Genomic DNA, 24545 nt, shown 5'->3' with positions numbered 1-24545 from the left:
CCTATGTGTATATGTGTATGTAAATTCATTTACATATTAAACATTCCTGGAAAACTCTTTTAGAGAGAAATTTTCATGCATGTGGTCATAGATCCTGAAAACTAAGCTTAGGTTTTTCTGCATTCACAGTGACACTAGAAGTAATTAAGGCCAGTTGACTTAGAATACTATACTTTAGATAAGAGGACAAGAAGAAAACATTTTAATCTGAATAGAGACATCCCTTCCAAGATGAAGGGGTTGGTGGAGAGGGGAAGGGGAGGGATATAAACATGGGACTACTTAGAGCCCAGGAAATTTTTTACAAAAAAATCTTTATTGTTGAGGGCATTATAGATGACCCTGTTTTCTTCCCCCATTGCCCCCCTCCACCGGGTTTCCGCTCTGCCCGAAGCCTTCGCCACCTATTGTCTGTGTCCATAGGTAATGCATATATGCATTTAAAATCTTTGGCTAATCTCTTCCTACCCCTTCCTCCACACTTCCCTCTGAGATTCGTCAGTATGTTCCACGTTTCCATGCCCCTAATTCTATTTTATTCACCAGTTTATTTTATTCATTAGATTTCTTGTTTGTTTATTTTGATTTTTAGATTCAGTTGTTGATAGATGGGTATTTATTGCCATTTGATTATTCATATTTTTTTTCTCTTCTCTTTCCTCTTCCTAAAGAATACCCTTCAACACTTCATGTAATATTGGTTTGGTAGTGATGAACTCCTTTAGCTTTTTCTTGTCTGTGAAGCTCTTTATCTGACCTTCAATTCTAAATGAAAAGCTATGCTGGGTAGAGTAATCTTGGTTGTAAGTCCTTGCTATTCATCACTTTGAATATTTCTTGCCACTCGCTTCTGACCTGCAAAGTTTCTCTTGAGAATCAGCCGACAGTTGATTAGTGCTACACTTGTAGGTAACTAACTGCTTTTCTCTTGCTGCTTTTAAAAGAGTCTTTGTGTTTAACCATTGGCATTTTAGTTATGATGTGTCTTGGTGTGGGACTCTTGGTTCCTCTTGTTTGGGACTCTCTGTGCTTCCTGGACTTGTAAGTCTGTTTCTTTCACCAGGTAGGGGAAGTTTTCTGTAATTTTTGAAAATAGGTTTTCAGTATCTTGCTCTCTCTTCTCTCTCTGGCACTCCCATAATGTGAATGTTGGTATGCTTGAAGTTGTCCCAGAGACTTCTTACACCAAGCATGTCAAACTCACTGCGGCCCACAACGAACATTTTTGTGGCCCAGCCAATATAACGGTATGTAAGAAACGTTTCAATAAAAATAATGAACTACAATGTTTGCTAATGACTGATTACTATAATTGTTGTTGCATTCATCTCCCTTACATGCCTTATGCGCAGGTGCACCATTTCTCTCCATTAATACTAGCAGCTAGCATTTTAGTAGCCAATTGCCACGTCATTAGTCTTGTACGGACTTGTTTTATGTGTGCAACAGGTAATACTTTGCTTTCGGAAAACAAGAAAAATAGGTTTATTTGCATTATGCTTATTAATTTGTGTAGTTATTCAGTGTCTGGTAAGTTAATGTACAAGAAAAAATATTAATTTTTATCACAATGTTCTATTTTATGTTAATGATTACTCATTTATTTCAGCTCTTTGTATTCAGCATGTCTTTGTTGAAATAAACCTACGTTTCTATGAAAATTGAAGCTTTTTTTTTATTATTTATTTTTTATTTTTTTGCGGCCCACATAAACTTAAACCTTGTTTATTTGGCCCGTGTTAGCCTTTGAGTTTGACGTGCTTGCCTTACACTATCTTCATATTTTTGGATTCTTATGTCTTTTTGCTCTTCTGATTGGGTGTTTTTTGCTTCCTCATATTCCAAATCATTGATTTAGTTCTTAGACTCCTCTACTCTACTGTTGAACCTTATAAATTATTCCTTATTTCAGTTAGTGTAGGCTTAATTTCTGACTGGTCCTTCTTCATGTCTGACGTTTTCACTAAGATCCTTGAAAGTCTCACTAAGTCCCTTGAAACTCTCTTTGAGTTCTTTGGAGCTCTCATTCAGATCCTCGAGTAACCTTAAAACCATGGTGTTGAACTCTGTATTCAGTAGTTTGTTTGCTTCCATTTCTTTCATTGTGACATGTTTCTTTTTCTCCCCATTTTGGCTGCTTCCTGCATTTGTTTCTATGTAATTAGTTAGAGCTGCTATGGTTCCTGAAATTGATAGAGTGGCCTTGTGTAGTAAGTGTCCTGTAGGGCCCAATGGTTCAGCCTCCTTAGTCACCTGAGCTGTGCACTCTAGGTATATCCCTGTGTGGACTCTGTGCACAGTCTTGTAGTTGAACCTTGATTGCTGTTGGCATCACTGGGAGGAATTAATCTCCAGGCCAATTGGCTGTGAAGACCAGCTGCTACTACAGTGGGAGAGCAGCTGTGTAGGACACCCCTATGGAGCAGAACTTGCTTCAGTGGGGCTTTGGTGCTCACTGAGTCTGCCCCTTGAGTGTGTTGCTTGTGGATGTGTAGAGTTGTAATCTGGTATGGTCTGAAGCTGTCCACTGAGTACACTGGCCCTGGGGCCTCCCAGGAGGTGCAAAGTGAGCCACTGCCTCGGGCCATCTGGCAAGAACTACAGAGAGGTCTGCAGATGGCTGCTACTTGTATTGGGTTTGTGAAGTGCCCAGGTGAGGCCCAGCTGAGCAGCAAGGCAGGCTGGTGCTAGTGCCGGGTAATGGGCCTTTTATTGATTAGTTTGGGGCATGCTGGTGCCAGCTGCTATTTGTTTTAGAGGTTTTAGCAAAGTCTGAAGCCTGAGCCAGGATAGGCAATTTATATGGAAAAGCAGCTGCAAACAGCTTGTGTGGGGCTGCAAATTGGATTCGGTGGTGTTTCGGGTCATCACCAGGGCAAAGGGGACAGTGTTAGCCAGGCTGATGGAAACTCAGATATGGCTGCCCATCAGCTCTGCTATGAGAGGAGGTGTGGTGGTGGTGGTGGTGGGGTCCCAGCACAGGAACGAGGACCCCTGTCTGGAAGAAAGCTGCCCTGAGTTCCCGCCACATGCCAGACAATCCAGTTCCTCTCGTATGTCCCTGTGTCCTCCAAAGCCTCCCAGCGCTGGAGCTTAGAGGGATTGAGTCTGAGTACGTTCGTGTACTGGCTCTTTAAGAGGTGGTTTTTACAGCCCAAAGTTATGAGAACTTCTCTTCTCAGCTATGGAACCCTGGGCTCAGGGTCTGGGACCCTTTTGCTCCTCACAGTGTGGCGGGGGGAGGGGGTTCAGTGTGGGAGGGCACTCTGCAGCCAAGATATCCCTCCCAATTTTAAAAAAACAGCACTGTGAGTGTCGGACCAACCCGTTCTGCATCTCCGCCCCTCTTACTAGTCTCAGTGTGGTTTCTTCTTTACTTCTCTAGTTGTAGGACTTCTACTCAGCCAGGTTTCAGGTACAGTGGAGCCTTGACTTACGAGTTTAATTCGTTCTGTGATGGAGCTCGTAATTCAAATTACTCGTATGTCAAATCATAAAGTGAATGAGTGAGACAGTGATGCTGGGCTGATGTTGTGGCATTCACTGTGACGTTCGCTGCGCCAACTAGCGGTGGGGTATTTGAAGCTGGCTCGTAACCCCAATTTTAGCTCGCAACTCAAAGCAAAAAAATCAGCCGAGAGATGGCTTGTATATCGAAAAACTCGTTAGTCGGGACACTCGTAAGTCAAGGCCCCACTGTAGTTGTTAATGATGGTTTTGTATCTTAGTTGTAATTTTGCTGTGATTGTGGGAGGCAGCAGGTCCAGGCATTTATCTACGCCACCATCTTTGTTCTCCAAGCCCAGGAAGTTTTAATCAGTGTTTGAAAATTGGTGGAAAAAAAAACCCCGAGCAAAACAATAGATCCATTCTACTGATTACTGACATAGGAGAATTAGTACAGAAGGATACAAAAGATCTATTTTATTTTTCAAAAAGCATGTTTTGGCCCTGGCTTGGTGGCTCAGTTGGTTGGAGCATCTTCCTGTACACCAAAACGTTGCGGGTTCGATATCCGGTCAGGGTTCTACCTAGGTTGCAGTAACTGATTGATGTTGTATCTCTCAATGTTGAGTACATATTTAGTGTCTGGGCCATTGGGGATTTTTAATATTTATATTATTAGTAGAGTACTGTAGCTAACTTCACTGTCTTTTTGTTCTTTCTGAACTAAAAATAATACAGTAAATAAAACTTTCAATTTAATAGCTAATGAAAGAATAAATAGGGCATTTTTTTGTGGCAAACTATGATTTATTGAAGAAAAATGAGTGGGGCACAGAAATGGATAAACCATTCACTTATCATCCACTAGCAGTTTGTCTATGAGAGCAGCAAGAAGAGGCCTCCTATTACATGGTGTTCTCCAGACCTGCTCTACCCTGCTCTGGTGGTGCCACTGACCATACTTAAAAACTAGCCATGTCCAGTGCCTCAAGGATTCTGTTTCTTGGATTGAAAGCAAGTAAATGGAGACAGTTTAAAATGAAGTGTCCTGTGGTCTTGCTGGTGTACTTTCTCTTTAGGAAAAGCTTTTCTTACAGGAATAGGGGAAGGAAAATCATTTTAATCTTTATAGAGAATCCAAGTTTGATCTTGGTCTCTTTTTTTCAGCCTTCAGTTGCTGTTATTTTACCAGCGTAGCCTGGCTCATGTGGGAATAGGTATATTGTGGGTATTTTTTTTAAAAAAAATTCTATTTGTGCACTATATAGTCTGATAAAAACTCAGTGGACCATTGCTAAGTTTGATGTAGGCGGTGTCTTTGTCAAGCTTATAAATAAACATGCTTTCGTCTAAGCTGTGATCCTGTTCTTTTTCCCCCAGGCAGTAAAAGAGGATACCTGTTTAGGTTGGCATTTGGCTTGACTCCAAGTTGAGAATAAGGTGTAGGGTTTGTTGAATATAACATTAATTGCAGTATAATTAGAAAGTACAGCTCCCTGGCTCAGTTTTTAGACCACTAGAACGTTTGTATAGAAACAATGGGGTGGTGGGGGGGAGAATCACTCTTGACATTTTATGCACATGTAACTAGTAAGAAACTCAACATATTCTTTCTGACTATAAAAAGGGAGAATTTGATTATTTTGTCTGTGTGGCAACACAGTAGTTTTTATGTGGTCACAGTAGAGCTGTTTTTGAATTGTGAACTGCCTTGAGGATGTAGGGATTGATGCTCATTTTCCTCTCCCTCTTAGAAAATAAAATTCTCCCAAAGTAAAACAGGGTAGCAGCATCTTGTAAAGTTAATCTCAACAATAGCTGTTTTACCAAGTTCAAATTAGATAAAAGGAATTCATTATCTTGGTGTGTCTCTCACTTTCTCTCAATATAAGTCCTATGAAAGCTACAGCTACTTTTACAAGTCGTGATAATATTAGCAGTAGACATAAAAAAAAATCTAGATTAATCTTTTGGCATTATTTTATTTTGTCGTATGTTAGGAACAAGCACTGAACAGTCAGATTAACAGTCAGTAACCACAGGGCCATATCTGTTCTTTTTTTTTTTAATATATATTTTTTATTGGTTTCAGAGAGGAAGGGAGAGAGAAATAGAAACATCAATGATGAGAGAGAATCATCGATTGGCTGCCTCCTGCACACCCGCTACTAGGGATCGAGCCTGTAACCCAGGCATGTGCCCTTGACTGGAATCGAACCCAGGACCTTTCAGTCCATAGGCCGATGCTCTATCCACTGAGCCAAACCAGCTAGGGCGGCCATTTCTATCCTTAAATTTAGTCTCCACTTCCTTTGGAGTTACACAGAGGATCAGTTTTTTATAAATGTCAGGAGACATTAAGGAGAGCAGAGAACAGGAAAATGTTGTAGAGTGAACAGAATGGGCATATATCTGCATAGTAGAGAGAGAACCAAGTGTCTATGGTCAGCCATGTTTGTCACAAGAACCCTGAGGACAGTGGGTGGAATCATTGCCTGAACCTGAAGCCTATAGGTAGACCATGTGTCTGGCATTTTTTTTTACATCTTTCTGGCTAGCAGAAGCAAGTTCGTTTAGGATTAAGTGATCCTTGTGGTGTGGGCTCTCTGGGCTGAGAGACATTAAAAGAAGCAGAGTGCAGAGATTGACAGACTTTTTAAAGAGTGTATACCAACTCCTGATCCCTTTTCCTTTAAAGTTTGATGGGAGGGACAGTGAGGAAAAGGGAGAAAGGGGGCCAAAGGGACTTGAAAGGCAGTTAAGGCCAAACTTTTTTGTCATCTCTCCAGCATGAGGAGGGTGGATTAATTATTAATTCTCCGACTGGTGATAGCCTCTGGGATGGTTAGGGTTAATTCCACCTTTGGGATGGATGTTGAGATTTGCTAACTCATTCATGAAATGCTTTGGGTCATTTCATTTAATCCTCATATCTTCCTTATGAAGTAATCAAAGCACTAGAATCCTCATTTTATAAGTGAGGAAACAGGCTTGGCGATTTTGTGATTAAAGCTCATTCAACTAGTTAATGGCAGACATCCAAGATTTTCTGACTCCTATGTTCTTTTCTACTTCATCATATTTGCTATGATAGGAAGAGAAGATAGAGTAAAGGGAGAAAGAGAGATTTTAGCAAAAGGCACAAAAGCATGATCCTATATAGTTCTTTTTTTTACCAACAGGAATCTATCTATCTATCTGGCCAGTGTCCATTACGACCAAACGACTGGTCACCATGAGGTGCATTGAGCACCTCTCGGTCCCTCGGCCCAGGGCTCAGGCCTTGTAGCCGTGGCCACCGGCAGTGGCAGCAGCAGCAGTGGGGTGATGGGGGCGGAGCCTTCTTATCCAGTTGTCTCCTGCATAGGGAGGCCAGACTGTGGCTTAGGTCCGCTCCCCATGGGGTAAGGCTCCTGGACTGGTCACCCCTAACTGCCGCCTCCCCACCCCCCCCCCCCCCCAGTGCAGAATTTTTCATGCACCGGGTTTCTAGTATCCTATCTAATAAAAGGCTAATATGCTAAGTGTCTGGTTGTCGAGTCATCTGTTCAACCAATCAAAGTGTAATATGCTAATGATATGCTAAGGCCACTCAACCGCTTGCTATGACGTGCACTTACCACCAGGGGGCAGACACTCTGACCAGTAGGTTAGCTTGCTGCTGGGGTCCAGCCAATCGGGACTAAGCGAGATGGGCCGGACATGCCCTGGAGCCCTCCTGCAGTCCCTCCCTGGCTGGCCAAACTCCTGTGTCCCTCCCTGGCCCTGATTGTGCACCGATGGGGTCCCTTGGCCTGGCCTGTGCCCTCTCACACTCCGGAACCTCTCGGGGCATGTCAGAGAGCTGGTTTCAGCCCAATCCCGTTCAATGCAGGAGCTGCCCCCTAGTGGTCAGTGTGCTCCCACAGGGGGATTGCTGCTCAGCCAGAAGCTGGGCTTATGGCTGGTGAGTGCAGCGGCAGCGGCGGTGGTGGTGGCAGGAGCCTCTCCCACCTCCGTGGCAGCGCTAAGGATGTCTGACTGACGGCTTAGGCCATCAGCAATCGGATATCTCCTGAGGGCTCCCGGACTGCGAGGGGACGCAGGCCGGGCTGAGGGACACTCCCTCCCCCCGAGTGCATGAATTTCGTGCACCAGGCCTCTAGTTAAGTATAAAAATGATCATGTTTAATATCACAGGGATTTCTCAGAGGTAAAGTCTGTTGTGGAGAATGGAGGGGAATCTGTATGGGTGGGACTTTGGACCCTTCATCCTACTTTTAGCCATATTGAAACAAAGTTTGTAACCACTCTTTAGGACATATTCTATAAGTGCATTTACTCTTCCCCTTTCTTAAGAAAAGCCTTTCTGCTTCATTTAAAAAATATCTTTTCATCAGTTTTTTAGAAACTCAGAATATAGGACATTGTTCATTTGAATGTGTTTGTCTTTCTAAAAATAAGTTATTTTTCTCATAAGAAAATGTAAGAGATTGTTATTTGGGATCAGTGCTGCTAAAGTTACAATTAAAACCCCCCAAAATATTTGATAATATTTTTCTTCCAGGTTTGGGAAGGTCGATGGCGAGTAATCCCTCATGATGTCCTACCAGACTGGCTCAAGGATAATGATTACCTTTTACATGGACACCGGCCCCCTATGCCTTCTTTCCGGGCCTGTTTTAAGAGCATTTTCAGAATACACACAGAGACAGGCAACATCTGGACACATCTCTTAGGTATGTAATATCAGTGGTATAATGAATTGGTGATCTATATTCTTTTTTCATTTATTTGATGGTAAGGACGGAACTTAAAAAATGTATTTGGGATTTGCCATTTTGTTTTCTGGATTTCTGATGATGCAGTTTTGCAGTGATTTGCTCTGTGCTTTGCACTATGATTTTATTACAGCTAAGTTTTATATATATATATATTTATTGTTTAAAGTATTACATATGACTCCTTTTTCCCCGATTGGCCCCCCCCAATCGAACCATGCCAAGAGAAAGATACTATTCAAAATGTGGTATAATATTTTAATGAACACTGAGAGGAAGGTAGTTATTGAATAAAAGTAACCTGGTTTTTCAAAGTCATTACTTAGAATATTCACATTTCATTTTGCCTTAAAGTAGAATGTGATGTATGATATTTTTTCCCATCATGATTGTATATTAAAGAAGGAATAGAATGGTATTGGTGATAACTGTGTAACTACATGTGAAAGAATAAAGTTGGACCCCTACTTCATACCATATATAAAAATTAACTCAAAATGGATTGAAGACTTAACCATGAAACTATAAAATCATTAAGAGAAAACATTGATGCAAATCTTTGTGACTTTGGGTTAGGTGACAGTTTCTTAGAATTGCACCTAAAGCATGCGCAACCAAAGAAAAAAATGGATAAATTGGACTTCATCATAATTAAAACTTGTATGTCAAAGGACATTATCAAGAAAGTGAAAAAGTAACCCACAGAATAGGAGAAAATATTTGCAAAATATCTGATGATTGCTCTAGAAAAAGAACTCTTACAACTAAACAATAGGAAGTCAACTCAGTTTAAGAAATGAGGAAAGCATCTGAGTAGTAATTTCTTCAATAAGTTCTAAAAATGGCTGACAAACACATGAAAAGAGGCTCAACATCATTTTGGGGAATGCAAATCAAATACTTGGAGAAATGCAATGAAATACTTACTAGAATAGCTGTAATAAAAAATGGGAAATAACAAGTCTGGCAAGGATATAGAAAAATTAGAACTCACATATATTGCTGGTGGGAATATAAGAAGGGTGCAGCCTCTATGGAATACAGATAGCTAAACAGAGTTCCTGACAAATTCTACTCCTTAGGCATATACTCAAGAGAATTGAAAACATGTTAAAACAATGAGGACATGAATATTTTTAGCAACATTATTCATAATAGCTAAAAAGTGGAAACAGCCCAAATCTTTCAACTGATGAATGGATAAATAAAATGTGGTATATCCATACAATGAAATATTACTTGATATTGATACATACTACAACACGAGTGAGCCTTGAAAACATGCTAAGTGGAAAAAGCCAGACATAAAAGGCCACTTATTATGTGATTCATATACATGAAATGCCTAGAATGGGAAAATCCAGAACCAGAAAGTAGGTTAGGGCTGTCTGGGATTGGGATTCGGGAATGAGCTATGACTAATAACAGGTATAGGACTTCTTTTGGAGGTAATAATAGTGATAATTTCATAACCTTGTGAATACAGCAGTCCCGTTATCCAAGGGAGATACATTCCAAAACTCCCAGTGAATGCCTGAAATCACAGATCGGACCAAACTCTATATATACTACTAGAGGCCCAGTGCACGAAATTCATGCTGGGGGTGGGGGGGTTCCCCCCTCAGCCCAGCCTGCACCCTCTCCAATCCGGGACCCCTTCGGGGGATGTCCAACTGCCGGTTTAGGCCCAATCCCCAGGGCCTAAACCAGTAGTTTGACATCCCTCTCACAATCCTGGACCACTGGCTCCTAATTGCTCACTTGCCTGTCTGCCTGCCTGGTCACCCCCCCTCACCCGCCGGCCTGATCGCCCCTCACTGCCTCTGCATGCTGGCCTAATCGTTCTTAACTGCCCCCCCATCCCCCCGCTGGCCTAGTCGCCCCTAACTGCCCCCCGCTGCTGGCCAGGTTGCCCCCAACAGCCCCCTCCCTGCCGGCCTGGTTGCCCCAACTGCCCTCCCCCCCGCCAGCCTAATCGCCCCCAACTGCTGCCCCCCTGCCAGCCTGGTTGCCCCCAACTGCCCCCCCCCCCCCCCGCCTTGCTGGCCTGGTCACCCCTCACGGCCCTCCCACTGGCCTGGTTGCCCCACGCAGCCTGCTGTTCAGTCGCGTTTGGTCATCCCTCACTAACCCCCTTGCCGGCCTGGTCGTAGGCAGCCATCTTGTGAGGGCGTGAGGGTTAATTTGCATATCACCTCTTTATTATATAGGACTAGAGGCCCAGTGCACAAACATTTATGCACTGGCGGGGGGGAGGGGGGCATATCCCTCAGCCCCACTTGTGCCCTCTCACAGTCTGGGACCCTTCGGGAGATAACGACCTGCTGGCTTAGGCCCGCTCCCGGGTGGCAGAGGGCAGGCCCAATCCCTAGGTGCCTGCCCCGCAGCCCCTGGTCGGTTTCAGAGCAGGGCCGATTGGGGAGTTGGGGCGCCACCCCTGTCATGCACAGAGCAGGGCGTATCAGGTGGTTGCGATGCCACCCTCAGTCACGCTCAGGGTAGGGCTGATTGGGGAGTTGCGGTGCCACGCCCTGTCATGCACAGAGCAGGGCAGATCAGGGGGTTGTGGCGCCACCCCTGTCACATACAGAGCCAGCCGATCAGGGGGTTGGGGTGCTGCCCCCTGTCACGCACAGAGCAGGGCCTATCAGGGGGGTTGGGGCTCCGTACACTGTCACACACAGAGCAGGGTTGATCAACGGGTTGGGGAGCTCGTCCCTGTCACCCACAGAGCAGGGCCGATCAGGGGGTTGGGGAGATCCCCCTGCCATGCACAGAGCAGGGTGGATCAGGAAGTTGCGATGCCACCCTGTCACACTCAGGGTAGGGCCGATTGGAGGGTTGGGGCGCCACCCCCGTCACACTCAAGGCAGGGCTGATGGGGAGGTTGCAGCTCCACCCTGTCACACACAGAGCAGGGCTGATCAGGGGGTTGGGGAGCTCCCCCCTATCAGGCACAGAGCAGGGCCGATCAGGGGGTTGGGGTGCCTTCCCCTGTCACGAACAGAGCAGGGCGGATAGGGAGGTTGTGACCCCACCCTCTGTCACACACAGAGCCGCAGGGTGATCAGGGGGTTTGGGCGCTGCCCCCTGTCACGCTCCAGGGGCCAGGAGGCCTCGCGGCTCTGCTGATCCCAGTGCTGGGAGACCTCACGGCTCCGCTTGACACCAGTGCAGTGCGGCCTCGCTGCTCAGCTGATCCCGGTGCTGGGAGGCCTCATGGCTCTGCTTGACACAGGGGCAGTGAGGCCTCACGGCTCTACTGATTCCGGTGCCAGGAGGTCTCGCGGCTCCACTGATCCCGGTGCCGGGAGGCCTTGCGGCTGCACTGATCCTGGGTTTGGGAGGCCTTGTGGCTCTGCTGATCACAGGCCGGGAGGCCTCGCGGCTCCGCTGATCCTGATGCTGGGAGGCCTTGCGGCTTCGCTGATCCCGGTGCCGGGGGGCCTCGCAGCTCCGCTGATCCCAGGTACAGGAGGCCTTGTGGCTCCGCTGATCCTGGTGCTGGGAGGCATATTACCCTTTTACTATATAGAATAGAGGCCTGGTGCACGGGTGGGGGCCGGCTGGTTTGCCCTGAAGGGTGTCCTGGATCAGGGTGGGGGTTCTGCTTGGGTGCCTAGCCAGCCTGGATGAGGGGCTGATGGCTGTTTGCAGCTTGTCACACCCCCTTCATGGTGGGGGTCCCCACTGGGGTGCTTGGCCAGCCTGGATGAGGGGATGATGGCTGTTTACAGCTGGTCACACCCCCTTCAGGGTGGGGGTCTCCACTGGGGTACCTGGCCAGTCTGGGTGAGGGGCTGAGGGCCGTTTTCAGGCTGGCAGGTGACTGAAGCTGCCAACCTCTCTTTTATTTCTTTTTTCTTTTTTATTCTGGGATTTTATTTACCTTCTATGGCTGTCACTGGAGCTGAGAGCCGTCTTTAGCTCTGAGGCTCGGCTCCAGCTCTGAGACCTCAGCTGCTGAAAGCAGGTTTCTGGACTCTGTTTACCTTCTGTATTTGAAACTTTGTTGCGACTCCAGCTCTGAGATCCTGGCTGCCTGAAAGCAGGTTTCTGGGGTTTTGTTTAGCTTCTATATTTATAACAATGTTTCTTGGAGAGCAGCTCAGAGCCCAGCAGGCAGGCGGGGAACCTGGCTTCCTCCGTCACTGGAGCAAGCAAGCCTCCATGTTCGCGTCAGCTGCCTGGCTGCCTGCCGCCATCTTGGTTGGCAATTAATTTGCATATCTCGCTGATTAGCCAATGGGAAGGGTAGCAAAGTTACGGCTAGTTACCATGTTTCTCTTTTATTAGGATGTTTTTATTTCTACGAAGGCTTATCTGATAAGTTTAATTTATGTAAAATTAGGCACAGTGAGGAATTAACAACAATAACTAGCAATAAAATATAACAATTATAACACTATATTGTAATGAAAGTTATGTGAATGTGGTATCTGTGTGCTGACACTCCCACCCCCAGTAATAAATCAGATAACTGAGACTGCTACTAAGGGACTAAGGGCTGGGAAATGTATACATTCTGGACAAAGGGATGATTCATGACCTGGGGCGGGATGGCTCGAGATTTCATCACACTACTCAGAGTGGTGTGCAATTCAAAACATGGATTGTTTCCTTTTGGAATTTTTTATTTCATAGTTTCAGACCACTGTTGACCATGAGTAACTGAACCATGGAAAGAGAACTAGACATGGGGGAACTATTATATACTAAATAGTTTCTGGCCTTTCCCCATTTGACTTGAATTTCTTGTCACATTTTATTTCCACTGTGTCCCCATGTTCCTACCTTGCTAGTATAGTGAGAATAGAACAGAGTATGAAATCAAGTTCATTACTGACGTCTAACTCCAGGGTAAATGTTTTATTAAGTGGATCAAAGTGATTAACTTAGCAAATGTTTAAATTCTTAATATCTGTGCCTTCCTTTTGTTAAGTGGCCCTTCCCTAAGCAGTAAGAACATGACATCTTACGATGAAGAACAATTCAAAAATTGGTTATGAAATAGCTTGAATAGGCATTTATTGTCCTTAATTCTTTTTTTTTTTTTTTTTTTTTTTTTTTAAATATATTTTATTGATTTTTTACAGAGAGGAAGGGAGAGAGATAGAGAGTCAGAAACATCGATGAGAGAGAAACATCGATCAGCTGCCTCCTGCACATCTCCCACCGGGGATGTGCCCGCAGCCCAGGTACATGCCCTTGACCGGAATCGAACCTGGGACCCTTCAGTCCGCAGGCCGACGCTCTATCCACTGAGCCAAACCGGTTTCGGCAATTCTTGAATCTATTGGACCAATTGGTGAAGACCAGAGAAGCATAGTGTTCCTTGACAACTATTGTTGGAGGAAAGCTGTATTTCTTGATAGGGTTTGGAGGTATTGGAATTTATTGCAAAGCAAACGCAAAGTGGACCTTTGAAAGCTGGATAATAGCATAATGTGCCCCAAATGGTATAAATGGAATTTCATACTAAATCTAGAGGTAGAAGTAGAATGATACAGTCTTCTAAAGAGTAGCAGGATGGTGTGGTTTATTTTTTGATTATGCTCTTAGACAAATAAGTGACAATATTTTGTATACTCAGTTTATGAAGCTGAGAAGTATATGATGCCAACAATGTTTGAAGTAGCCAAAATTTTGGCTAGGCTTCAGTTATTTAGAAAATGTTTCTTACGGAACTTTCGATGCAGATATCATTGTGATTGTGAAGGTTTGAAAACATAGTTAGCATATCACTTTTTGTCTTCAAAAGGGTAATTTTTTCTCTCTCCCCTGCACTCTTTTCCTAGGTTGTGTATTCTTCCTGTGCCTGGGGATCTTTTATATGTTTCGCCCAAACATCTTCTTTGTGGCCCCTCTGCAAGAAAAGGTGGTCTTCGGGTTATTCTTCTTGGGGGCCATTCTCTGCCTTTCTTTTTCATGGCTCTTCCACACAGTCTACTGCCACTCAGAAGGGGTCTCCCGACTCTTCTCTAAGTAAGTATCTGTGAAGTCCATATTTTGATCAATGGTTTAGAGTCAGTGGGTTAGTGAAAAACATCTAGCAGAGCTGGCAGAATTCTTAATACCACCTCATAGGAACTTTAAAAAATATTAAAGCAAGCACTCCAGTATGCCTCTTAGCTGTCATTGCTAGCTCATGTCATGGGGGATGAATGTGAACATCAGTAAGCAGTGATTTTTAACATTAAATGCGTTTCTTTTCCTATTCTAGACTGGATTACTCTGGTATTGCTCTTCTGATTATGGGAAGTTTTGTTCCTTGGCTTTATTATTCGTTCTACTGTAACCCACAACCTTGCTTCATCTACTTGATTATCATCTGTGTGCTGGGCATCGCAGCCATTATAGTCTCCCAGTGGGACATGTTTGCCACCCCCCAGTATCGAGGAGTACGAGCAGGTAAGAGCATGTGGAGGTTTTACATTGAACAGTTACTTATTTGTCAGCCACTTACTAAAGGCTTACCATTGTCTAAGCATTGTGCTATGTACTTGTGATGAATAGATCATAGTTCCTGTTTGAGGGGCTTTTAATGTAGTCTTCATTAGAGCTGAGGAACAGTGGTTAGCTATGTGAGCTGATGTACTTGGGGCAGTGTGGCTTACTTGAGTTTATGGCCATACACTGTCGATAAGACAGGGGCTCTGTAACTTTTGTAAAATAAACAACAATTCCTTTTACTCTCAATATGAAGTGTACTTTTTGTAGTTAATCATTTTTGTTATTTTTATTTTTATTTTAAAATATGTAATCTGCCTACTGATTGTATTATGTTACTGTAGGCATCATACATCTCTTCTGATATAGGGATAAAGAGGCCTTTTATTTTTAGGGTGATATATGGTGAGCTGGAGTTCATATGGAAAGCCAGAAGTCTTTGAGTACCTTGGTTGAGCCGTCCTCAACCAAGGACGTACAGAAGTTACAGGTTAACAGAGATAGGTTTTTATTTCCCACTGGACTGGAGACTCCTTATAGCCAAGGCTGTGTCTTGAATTTTCTCTTCCCAGTATAAACCCAGTGCCCACTGAGAATGAACCAGAAGTATTAAAAGGAGTATTTTTCCACCCTAGCCGGTTTTCCCAGTGGGTAGAGCATTGGCTTGTGAACCAAGTGGTCCTGGGTTCGATTCTGGTCAAGGGCACGTACCTTGGTTGCAGGCTCCTCCTTGGCCCGGGCTCTGGTCGGGGAGCATGCAACAGGCAACCAACCGATGTGTTTCTCTCACATAGATATTTCTCTGTGTCTTTCCCTCTCTCTTCCATTCTCTCTAAAAATCAATGGAAAAATATCCTCAGGTGAGGATTAAAAAAAAGAAAAAGTATTTTTCCTTTCAGCCTTTAAAAAAATTTTTTGAAAGAAAACAACTGTTTGGTATTAACATTTAAGTCATGGTTTATCTGCAGTTACCTAGAAGGTTAGGAGTTAAAATTAACTTTATGTTATAACACTCTACCCTATTCCTTCTTTAAGTGTTTATGTGAGCAAATGAACAGTGGTCAGGGTTGGCTTTCTGTAGTACTTGACTGTGGTGTTAAGCCTGCTTGGGAGCACAAAAAATAAGAATGTCTTTGCTGAGTAGAGCTGCACATCCTGCTGATTATACACATCAGAAGAACCAAGTTCCTGAGCTTTGACTGAGACAATGACAGGCATGACCATTGGCAGCCTTTGCTTAGCATGTAGAGGCACAGAACAAGTGAAAGAAGAAGGTCATGGTGATTTTTTTTTTTTTTTTTATCCTGCAAAAATAAGTTTTATTTCTTGAAATGCCTTCAGCTTTTCTCTTGGTATTTTTTATTTATTTATTTATTTTTTATTTTTTTTTAAATTAAATCTTTATTGTTCAGATTATTACATTTGTTCCTCTTTTTTCCCCCCCATAACTCCCCTCCTCCCAGTTCCCGCCCCACCCTCCGCCCTCACTCCCCACCCACTGTCCTCATCCATAGGTGCACGATTTTTGTCCAGTCTCTTCCCGCATCTCCCAAACCCCTTTCCCCCCCAAGAATAGTCAGTCCATTCCCTTTCTATGTCCCTGATTCTATTATAATCACCAGTTCATTCTGTTCATCAGATTATTTATTCACTTAATTCTTAGATTCACTTGTTGATAGGTGCATATTTGTTGTTCATAATTTGTATCTTTACCTTTTTCTTCCTCTTCCTCTTCTTAAAGGATACCTTTCAGCATTTCATATAATCCTGGTTTGGTGGTGATGAACTCCTTTAGCTTTTCCTTATCTGTGAAGCTCTTTATCTGACCATCAATTCTGAATGATAGCTTTGCTGGATAAAGTAATCTTGGTTGTAGGTTCTTGGTATTCATCACTTTGACTATTTCTTGCCACTCCCTTCTGGCCTGCAAAGTTTCTGTTGAGAAATCAGCTGACAGTCGTATGGGTATTCCCTTGTAGGTAACTGAGTTTTTTTCTCTTGCTGTTTTTAAGAGTCTCTCTTTATCTTTTGCTCTTGGCATTTTAATTATGATGTGTCTTGGTGTGGTCCTCTTTGGATTCCTTTTGTTTGGGGTTCTCATGCGCTTCTTGGACCTGTAAGTCCATTTCTTTCACCAGGTGGGGGAAGTTTTCTGTCATTATTTCTTCAAATAGGTTTTCAATATCTTGCTCTCTCTCATCTTCTGGCACCCCTATAATTCTGATGTTGGTACGCTTGAAGCTGTCCCAGAGGCTCCTTACACTATCCTCGCATTTTTGGATTCTTTTTTCATTTTGCTTTTCCGGTTGGGTGTTTTTTGCTTCCTCGCATTTCAAATCATTGACTTGATTCTTGCGCTCCTCTGGTCTGCTGTCGGGAGTCTGTATAATATTCTTTATTTCAGTCCGTGTATGCTTAATTTCTAGTTGGTTCCCCAATATAACATCGAGGGTCTCATTAGTTTTCTTGTAGATCTCATTAAGTTTATCGGCGGCTTCTAAACAGTTCTTGAGAGACCTTAAAAGTGTGGTTCTGAACTCTATATCTTCCATTGACAATTTTGTCCTGTTTCTTTGTCTCTGCATTTTGTTATGCTTCCTTGGTGCACCCCCTCGTGGTCTTTGTTCGCAGTCTTATAGTTAAACCTTGATTGTTGTAGCTAATACCAGGGAGGGTTTGACCTCCAGGCCAAGTGGCTATGAGAGTCAGCTGTGTCAGCAGTGAGAGAACTTCTGTCCTCTAGGGAGGTGCTAATCTAGCCTTTGCCTGAGGCTATCCGGCAAATGTCTCTGTGCAGGGCTTGGGCGGGGCGGGTCTCACAGGATCAACACGGTGGGCCGGAGAGAGCAGTTATGGCGGCTCTCAGTCCTGTCCCCAGGGGCTCTGCCTCTCTGAGTCCTAGCACCCGCTGCAAAGCTCAGAGAGAAAGCTGCACTCGCTCTGACCGAAGCCAGACAGTCCCGCTTCTCCCGTTTGAGTCTCGGTCCCTAAAGACTCGCCCGTATCTGGAGCTCAGAGTCTGCGACTCCCTCCCGATTGAAAACGCCAACCGCGCCCTCCGCCGCCAGCCCGCTCCGCGCACTCCGCACCTCAGAATTTGACTTCAGCACTGCGCCTCCTCTGAGTGTCCGTATGCGTTTCTCTTTCCTCCTAGTTGTAGGACTTCCACTCAGCCAGCGTTCCTGTGGTTCTGGGTGATGTCCCTTCCGTCTTTTAGTTTCACTTTTGAAGTAGTTGTTCAAAGCAGCAAACTCCGGCGTTAACCTATGCCGCCATCTTGGTTCTCCTCTTTTTTTTTTTTAGTGAGGAGAGGAGGTAGGATGTAGTTTTTATTTAGGCCTACTTGATTTCTTTTCTGAGATGAGCATTGTCATTTTCCTCTTCTCTGTTGATGTCCATTTTATTTAGGAATAGGCATTGTACTTACATCTGCTGTTGTATACCAGTAGCTTATATAGTAATGTCCAAAGCAAGCAGTATGCCCCTTTCTATTGAGAAAGCTTACCAAATGATTGTTTTATAAGGTTCATTCTTAAGTCTTTGTGTCAAAAATGTAAAACAATTACTACTCTTGTATGGAGTATTCGTGTAGTGCTTGGTTAACACACAGATTTCAAAGTGGTTTTACAACAGTTGCCTTCAAACTTTTTTGATCATGACATTTTCTCTTACAACCCTGAACACACACACACACACACACACACACACACACACACTGACAGAAACAATAGTTACAAAACTTTTATAAACTAGCTTTTAACTTTCCACTTGTGACACAGTCTGATTTTTGTTATTTTAGCCTAGTTCATTTAAAAAATTCTGGTCCAGACTCAACTTAGTTGGTCATATCCAGAAGTTTGAAAAACGCTGCTGTAGATGATTTTGAAGGCATTGGGGCTTGGTGGAGTGTTCTGATACTTCTGTAGACTTCTGTACCTCATTGGTGCTTTTGGGCCTGAGAATTTTCAGAAGCATCTGTGTCTCTGTCTCTGTCCCTCTCTTTATCTTGGAAATGAACACATGGCTTAGGCTTGGAGGGATGAACCTCTAGCGGAGTGTAGTTCTAGCTGTGGTTTCCAAAAATACTTTGGGGATTCATCAGAACCAATAATTGCCTTTTCTTTCCTCGCCTCCACCTCTACTCTCTCATCCCCTCCCCTTTCCATCTCAGGAATATCTGTTGCTTTAAAGTGAAGATAAAATATGTAAAATTGCTTTATATTGCAACCTGTGTCTATAAAGAGGCAGAATTTAGGGAATTTTAAACCAACTCCTAGAGCTGTCTATTTCTAAAATACTTTGCAATGTGCTTTGAGGACTGCTGAGTCCTTAAGCTAAGCCTCTTTCAGCAGGAGGCTCCTTGCATCGGTAAATAGATCTGTCTTTTAGAACATAGCTGTGCTGTCTCGTGTGGCAGTATCCGAGTTTGAAGTACCTTCTTTTTCTGTTCAGACAAGAAGCTAATGTTGCATTCTACTTTGAAGTAATCAATTTATAATATTTATTTCTTGTTCCTTATTTCTCTTCTGCATTTTTGCCTTTTTCTTGTGATTTCTAGGAGTGTTTTTGGGACTTGGCCTGAGTGGAATCATTCCTGCCTTGCACTATATCATCTCGGAGGGGTTCCTGAAGGCTGCCACCATAGGACAGATCGGCTGGTTGATGCTGATGGCCAGTCTCTATATCACGGGGGCTGCCCTGTATGCTGCCCGCATTCCCGAACGCTTCTTTCCTGGCAAATGTGACATCTGGGTAAGTGTGATCAGAGGTGGCTATTGTGTATATATACTTATCTTTTAGTGGGTTATTGGCAGACTGGGAAGTGAAATAAATGAAAACGTTTTAGACTCAAAACCAATAGATCTGTACTCTAAGCCTAACTCCCCCTCGTCAGTTATGTTTCTCTGGATGATAAGTACAATAATAGCTGTATTTATTGAGTACTTACTGGATGCCTGGCACATGACTGAGTGAGCACTTCACATGGATTACCTCATTTAACATATTAGTCCTATCAGGTATAATAACTGTTACTAATGTGTTCATTTTGAAGATTAGGAAATGAGGTTTAAAGAGATCAGTAACTTGTCCAGTGTGCCTGGCTATTCAGTGGTAGGGGTAGAATTGGAATCAGGCTAGTCTAAAAATAGAGTGTGAGTCCTGTATACTGCACTGTACTGGCAAGTCCTTTAGTCATTCTTCATCGCAGCTTCCTCATTTATGAAACAAGAATGATGGACCAGATTTTTGCCTAGGTCATTTTTGATCACCAAATTTAGTGATTTGTAATGAGAGATTGAATATATATATATTTGGTTGGAACAGGAGATAGAGATAACTAGATTGCAGTTAATGGAGGAAAGAGGAAGGGCAAATAAAATACAAAAGACCAATAGATGGAAAATTTTAAAACAGAAGATGGCCTGAAATGTTTTCAACAGTAGAAGTGGAATGTTGTTTGATATGAAGTCTGACCTTTGGAATTCTTTTCCTTAACCTGTCAATTTTTTAGACTAAGTTGATCATCTAGTCTCTTTAAAGTTTAATTTAGCTATCTGTAAAATGAAGATAATGCTAATTTAGGCAATCTTTTGACCTTCAGATTAGCTAATTTATCTCTCTGAGAGCTTATTTGGAGGTTCTAGCAGGGGAGCGCAGCTACTCGTATATCCTTGACCGAAGACCGGTCCTCTCGGGGTGGGGGTGGCGGGGGAGGGGAGGTCGGTCACTTCTACCAACCGACCAGGCAGCTTCGGGAGGGATGCACAAGGATTGGTGAGGGAGGAGGGGGACACCCGCCTAGCCAGCCAGATCAGCCGAATCAACCCTGGCGATCAATGAGGTGACAGATGTCGCAGCCAGATCGCCCTCACATCCTTAGCTAATTTATCTCTCTGAGATTGCCTCCTCATAATTTTGGCATTGATGTGGATTTCCCCCCTTCCTTCTTTTGGGGAAGAATGAGTCCCCTTTGGTTTCCTAGGAAACAATCTCTATGGATGTGACTTAAAAATCTAGTTTACACTCTAAAATCAGTGTCTTTCCCTTGATAAATACTGTTTTGCTGCTGTACTTTTTCTTTCTTTTTTTTTTTTTTCCTGCTGTACTTGTTAATTTTGAGACTGTAATGAGAGGATAGTGTAATTTTGAAGTAATTTTTGGTACACTGAGAATTTGATAATCCCTTTTGAGCATTCAACAGAACAGGTCAAATCAGAAATAATATCACATGTTTGTAGACCAGCTTCTGACTTGAGAAGGAAATAAAAGGCCCTGCTTTCCTAGTCTTTTCGATATAGTATGTTATTCATGTAATTCCAGAGTCTTCGAGCTGGAATACTCTAGCCACCATATGTTTTGACCTTGTACCCAATCCTGGAAATCCCTTTAGTTTTTCTAACAGAGAGCATTTTTGTAACATTTGAATGACCAGAGCTCAAGTGCTTTAGTCCATGATAAAAATATCCATCAACAATGAGGAAAATGCCCTTCTGTCTATGCGGAGCCCGCTGCTAGGCATTAGGGGGTCCTTGGGGCCTTTGTGGTCTGTCTTTGCCCATCATTTGCCCCTGAGTTCACCAGATACTCCACTGTTAAGTGTGCAGAGTTTCATGTCTAGAACTTAGCGGCAGCACCTTGATTTCTGTGGGGACAGCTGGCCTTCAGTTTAGCAGAATATGATATGCCTAATGTATATCCCAACATCTGTGGGCATCTCGAATTTGAGCTCTGTCACATCCATTCCTTGCCCTCTGCTCAGCATAAGTGATCTTAAGAATCATTAGCAGACTTTTAATAATGCATGGGTTTCTCCACCCCCCTCTCTTTTTTTGCCTCCAGTTTCACTCTCATCAGCTCTTCCACATCTTTGTGGTTGCTGGCGCTTTTGTTCACTTCCATGGAGTCTCAAACCTCCAGGAGTTCCGCTTCATGATCGGCGGAGGCTGCAGTGAAGAGGATGCACTGTGACACCTGCAGTAACCAGGGCTGGGACCCTGAACCAGGGCCTGCTGCACCTGCAGGCTTTTCCCTTCCTGGCCATTATGCCAGTTCCAGAGGAGCCCCAAAACTTTGACAGCTTCGTGCGCTTGGTGACACACCAGAGGCTCCATGTGGCACATGACTGAGAAGAGAAAAACAAAAATAAATCATACCTCAAAGGATGGAGTGCATCAATTTGGGGAAAAGGAGAAATGGTCTAAACCCTGATGTATTGTTGGGATGTACTGATTGAGGGCTCTGTAAGACCCTTGGCAAACTGGCTTCTGATCCATATCATATTTATTTGATGGGGAAACAGTTTAGCTGGCAGTTCATTCTTCTCTCCCTTTCTCCTTAAAACAATAATTCAAACCAATTTAGGTAAACATTTATATCCTATCAAGGGGTGGGAATGTGATTTTAGATGCCCTTTCGGGAGAACAAACAAGTTAATGTAAATAAGATTTCTAACTTACTGTTTAAATAAGAATTTATATAAATGTTTAAAACATAGGGGTAGGGGAGGGAGGGAGAATTTTTGTATAGAATGAAACATGCAAGTACCACACACTGTTTCAATTTTGCACAAAGTGACCGGAGGAGGATCAGGTGATAGCCCCAGAGTGTATAATGCCTTGGTGCACCATGCTGCCTTCTGAAGGCTGTCATCCCTGGACCCCGATGGGGCAGAGAGCACAGACCCTGCCCAGTGATCTCATCGCCACTTTCATGCCTGAGAGCCTTGGGGAGTCCTGAGGGAGAGGGAGGTTGTATTTGTTTTCTAAGGAAGCAGCAAGTGAATGGCTTACAGGATGTTAGTTAAAAGCTCTAGTTCAGGTGTCCTTTGAGAGACAGACCCACTTCTTTTTTATGCCGATGATCCTTTCTAAGGAACAGAGCCACCTGCTGCAGAAAGTCAGTTATGCTTGCAGGAGGGTAGAGGAGACTAGGAGCTCTGGAAATGTTAGCACAGGGCTGGTCTGAGTGATTCCTGGCATCCTGTTCATTTTGGGGTGATTTTCATCTGATTGCAGGGGTGTGACAGTTTTCCATATCCTTGTTATGGAGCTTTTGGAATATCCTGGAAATGTCCCTCTGATAAAAATCCCTGCCCCAACTACCCTTCCTCCTCTTGGAAATAAAAATTGACCTTTTCCAGCATCATCATTCTTGTCATGGAGCCAATCAAGAGAGTCTGCCTTGTCCAGGTGCTTCTTGAGCTCCTTTACCAAGGTTGGGAGACCGCTTCCTTAGGATTAGGAAAGACGAGTGTCCCCGGTAACTGTCTTGGTGAACCTCAGTGTGGCAGACATATCTGCTCTCCTTGAACAAAAAAGCCACTAGAACTCTTGTAAAGCAGGGTCTAATACCCACCATGGAATAGCAGCAGTCTGAATCCCAATTTTAAGGGATAGTGTGGTGGGAAATTTTAAAAGGAAATTGTATGTTATTGCCAAGGAGTCTGGGAGAATCTTGAAAGCTGTATCTTTGAAGAGTTGCCAGAAGTGTTAAAAAAAAAAAAATTACTTATGTCTTCAAGGTTACCCTGTTATGGCATCAGGGAGAGTGTTAGGGGAAGGCTCTGGTTCATATAATCCTCACATGGCTCATAGGCAAACCACCCAGATAGCACTAGAATCTTAGGTTACTTACTGTTATCCAAGGCTGCAGATGATCGTTACATCCTGGGATTGTGCGCCTTAAAATAAACACTGAGGCCCTAAGCATGGGGGCTGGCATCCTCCACTGGGTGTTTGCAAATGTGGGAAGGGTCTCCTATTTATTCCGTATGGGGTTTTCTCGGTTCTTTTTCTCCTCTTTCCCTTCTAATCTCCAGCAAAAGCTGGGATCCAGGAAGAAAGAATCCATTGTAGAACTTGGAAGGAACTTAATAGTATTTTGGTTCTGGATAAGGTCACTACCCTGGTTGCTAGGTGGACCCAGCAAAAGACTCAGTGGGTGAACCAGTTCAGTGCCTGACAGAATAAAGAGCAGTATTACTCCCTCTGAGGGGACAGCCCAGCAGGGCAGTGCCATGTGAAAGGAAGCTCACTTAGCTCCGTGGAAGCAACAGCACATATCAGAAGCCAGACTTGCTCTTCGGTCATGCTCTTTGAGGTGCGGGGTGTAAGATGCAGCCTTGAAACAACACCAACAGGTACCTGTCTCTGGGCCCAGTCACCCCACACCCCAAAGAGGAGCCCAATCTGGTTCAACATAGCACAAACCCTTAGCAAACATGAAATTTAACATCAATGATGTATAATCCAGTGAAATCTCCCCTTAGGGTGTGTGTGGGTGTGTGCGTGCCCATTTATAAGTGTGTGTCTGTGCAACTGACTACCAACAGCCTCACTGCACTTGGTCTTACAGTGCTCGCTGAGAACTCTCACCAGGTTGGCGCCTGAATGCCTTACTCTCAGCAGTCTGAGGCTTGCTTGCTCTGTGCAGATTTTTAATTTTCTTTTTTGGCCCTAGCTGATTAGGACCTCTACAGCTTCATACTATCACCATTAAATAGTGGCCTTTTTCAGTATTTTTTTCCTTACCCTTTAAAAATTGCTGAAGCCACAAAGCACATGTTTTGGGGATCATAGAAGTTGGGGGTTTCGGAAAGGCATCTGTGCGATGGTTCATTCACCATGGGATTTCCCTATTTGCTGTATACTCAACTTCTAATAAAAGGAACCAAGTGGAAAATGAACTTTTGTTGTGTATTTTTTTCACTGTCTCAGCTTACCACCCCAGAGCTTTTGGCATTTCTGACTTGAAGTGTTAATTTCGACACTGAAGCTTAAGGAATTTTCATAAACTTTCTAATCTGAATTCACAAGCCAAAATTTGCATGCCCAGCTCACTTCTCAACCTTTCTGACCAAGTTTATTTTATTTTTTAAAATAGGTTTGT

The 24545-nt window shown here is 43.7% G+C and overlaps 1 protein-coding gene across 3 annotated transcripts in view; it reads left to right on the top strand.

The window, feature by feature from the left end:
* ADIPOR2 (adiponectin receptor 2) overlaps window positions 1-24342 on the top strand; it is an 84903-nt gene extending 60561 nt beyond the window's left edge. For 2 of the 3 annotated variants that reach the window (XM_036297542.1, XM_036297543.1), the window contains 5 exons: window positions 7994-8165; window positions 14006-14192; window positions 14431-14618; window positions 19216-19409; window positions 21498-21637. In XM_036297542.1, coding sequence (XP_036153435.1) covers window positions 7994-8165; window positions 14006-14192; window positions 14431-14618; window positions 19216-19409; window positions 21498-21626 — 870 coding nt within the window. In that variant the 3' untranslated portion in view covers window positions 21627-21637. Of the gene's footprint in view, window positions 1-7993; window positions 8166-14005; window positions 14193-14430; window positions 14619-19215; window positions 19410-21497 lie in introns of all 3 variants that reach the window. The other variant, XM_036297544.1, reaches the window with a different exon arrangement.
* Window positions 24343-24545: the final 203 nt, after the last annotated feature.

This window comes from Myotis myotis, unplaced genomic scaffold (genome assembly GCF_014108235.1).
Source record: "Myotis myotis isolate mMyoMyo1 unplaced genomic scaffold, mMyoMyo1.p scaffold_m19_p_3, whole genome shotgun sequence".
Classification (NCBI taxonomy): domain Eukaryota; kingdom Metazoa; phylum Chordata; class Mammalia; order Chiroptera; family Vespertilionidae; genus Myotis; species Myotis myotis.
The sequence above is the reverse complement of the archived record's forward strand: the minus strand, read 5'-3'. Positions and strand labels throughout refer to the sequence as shown.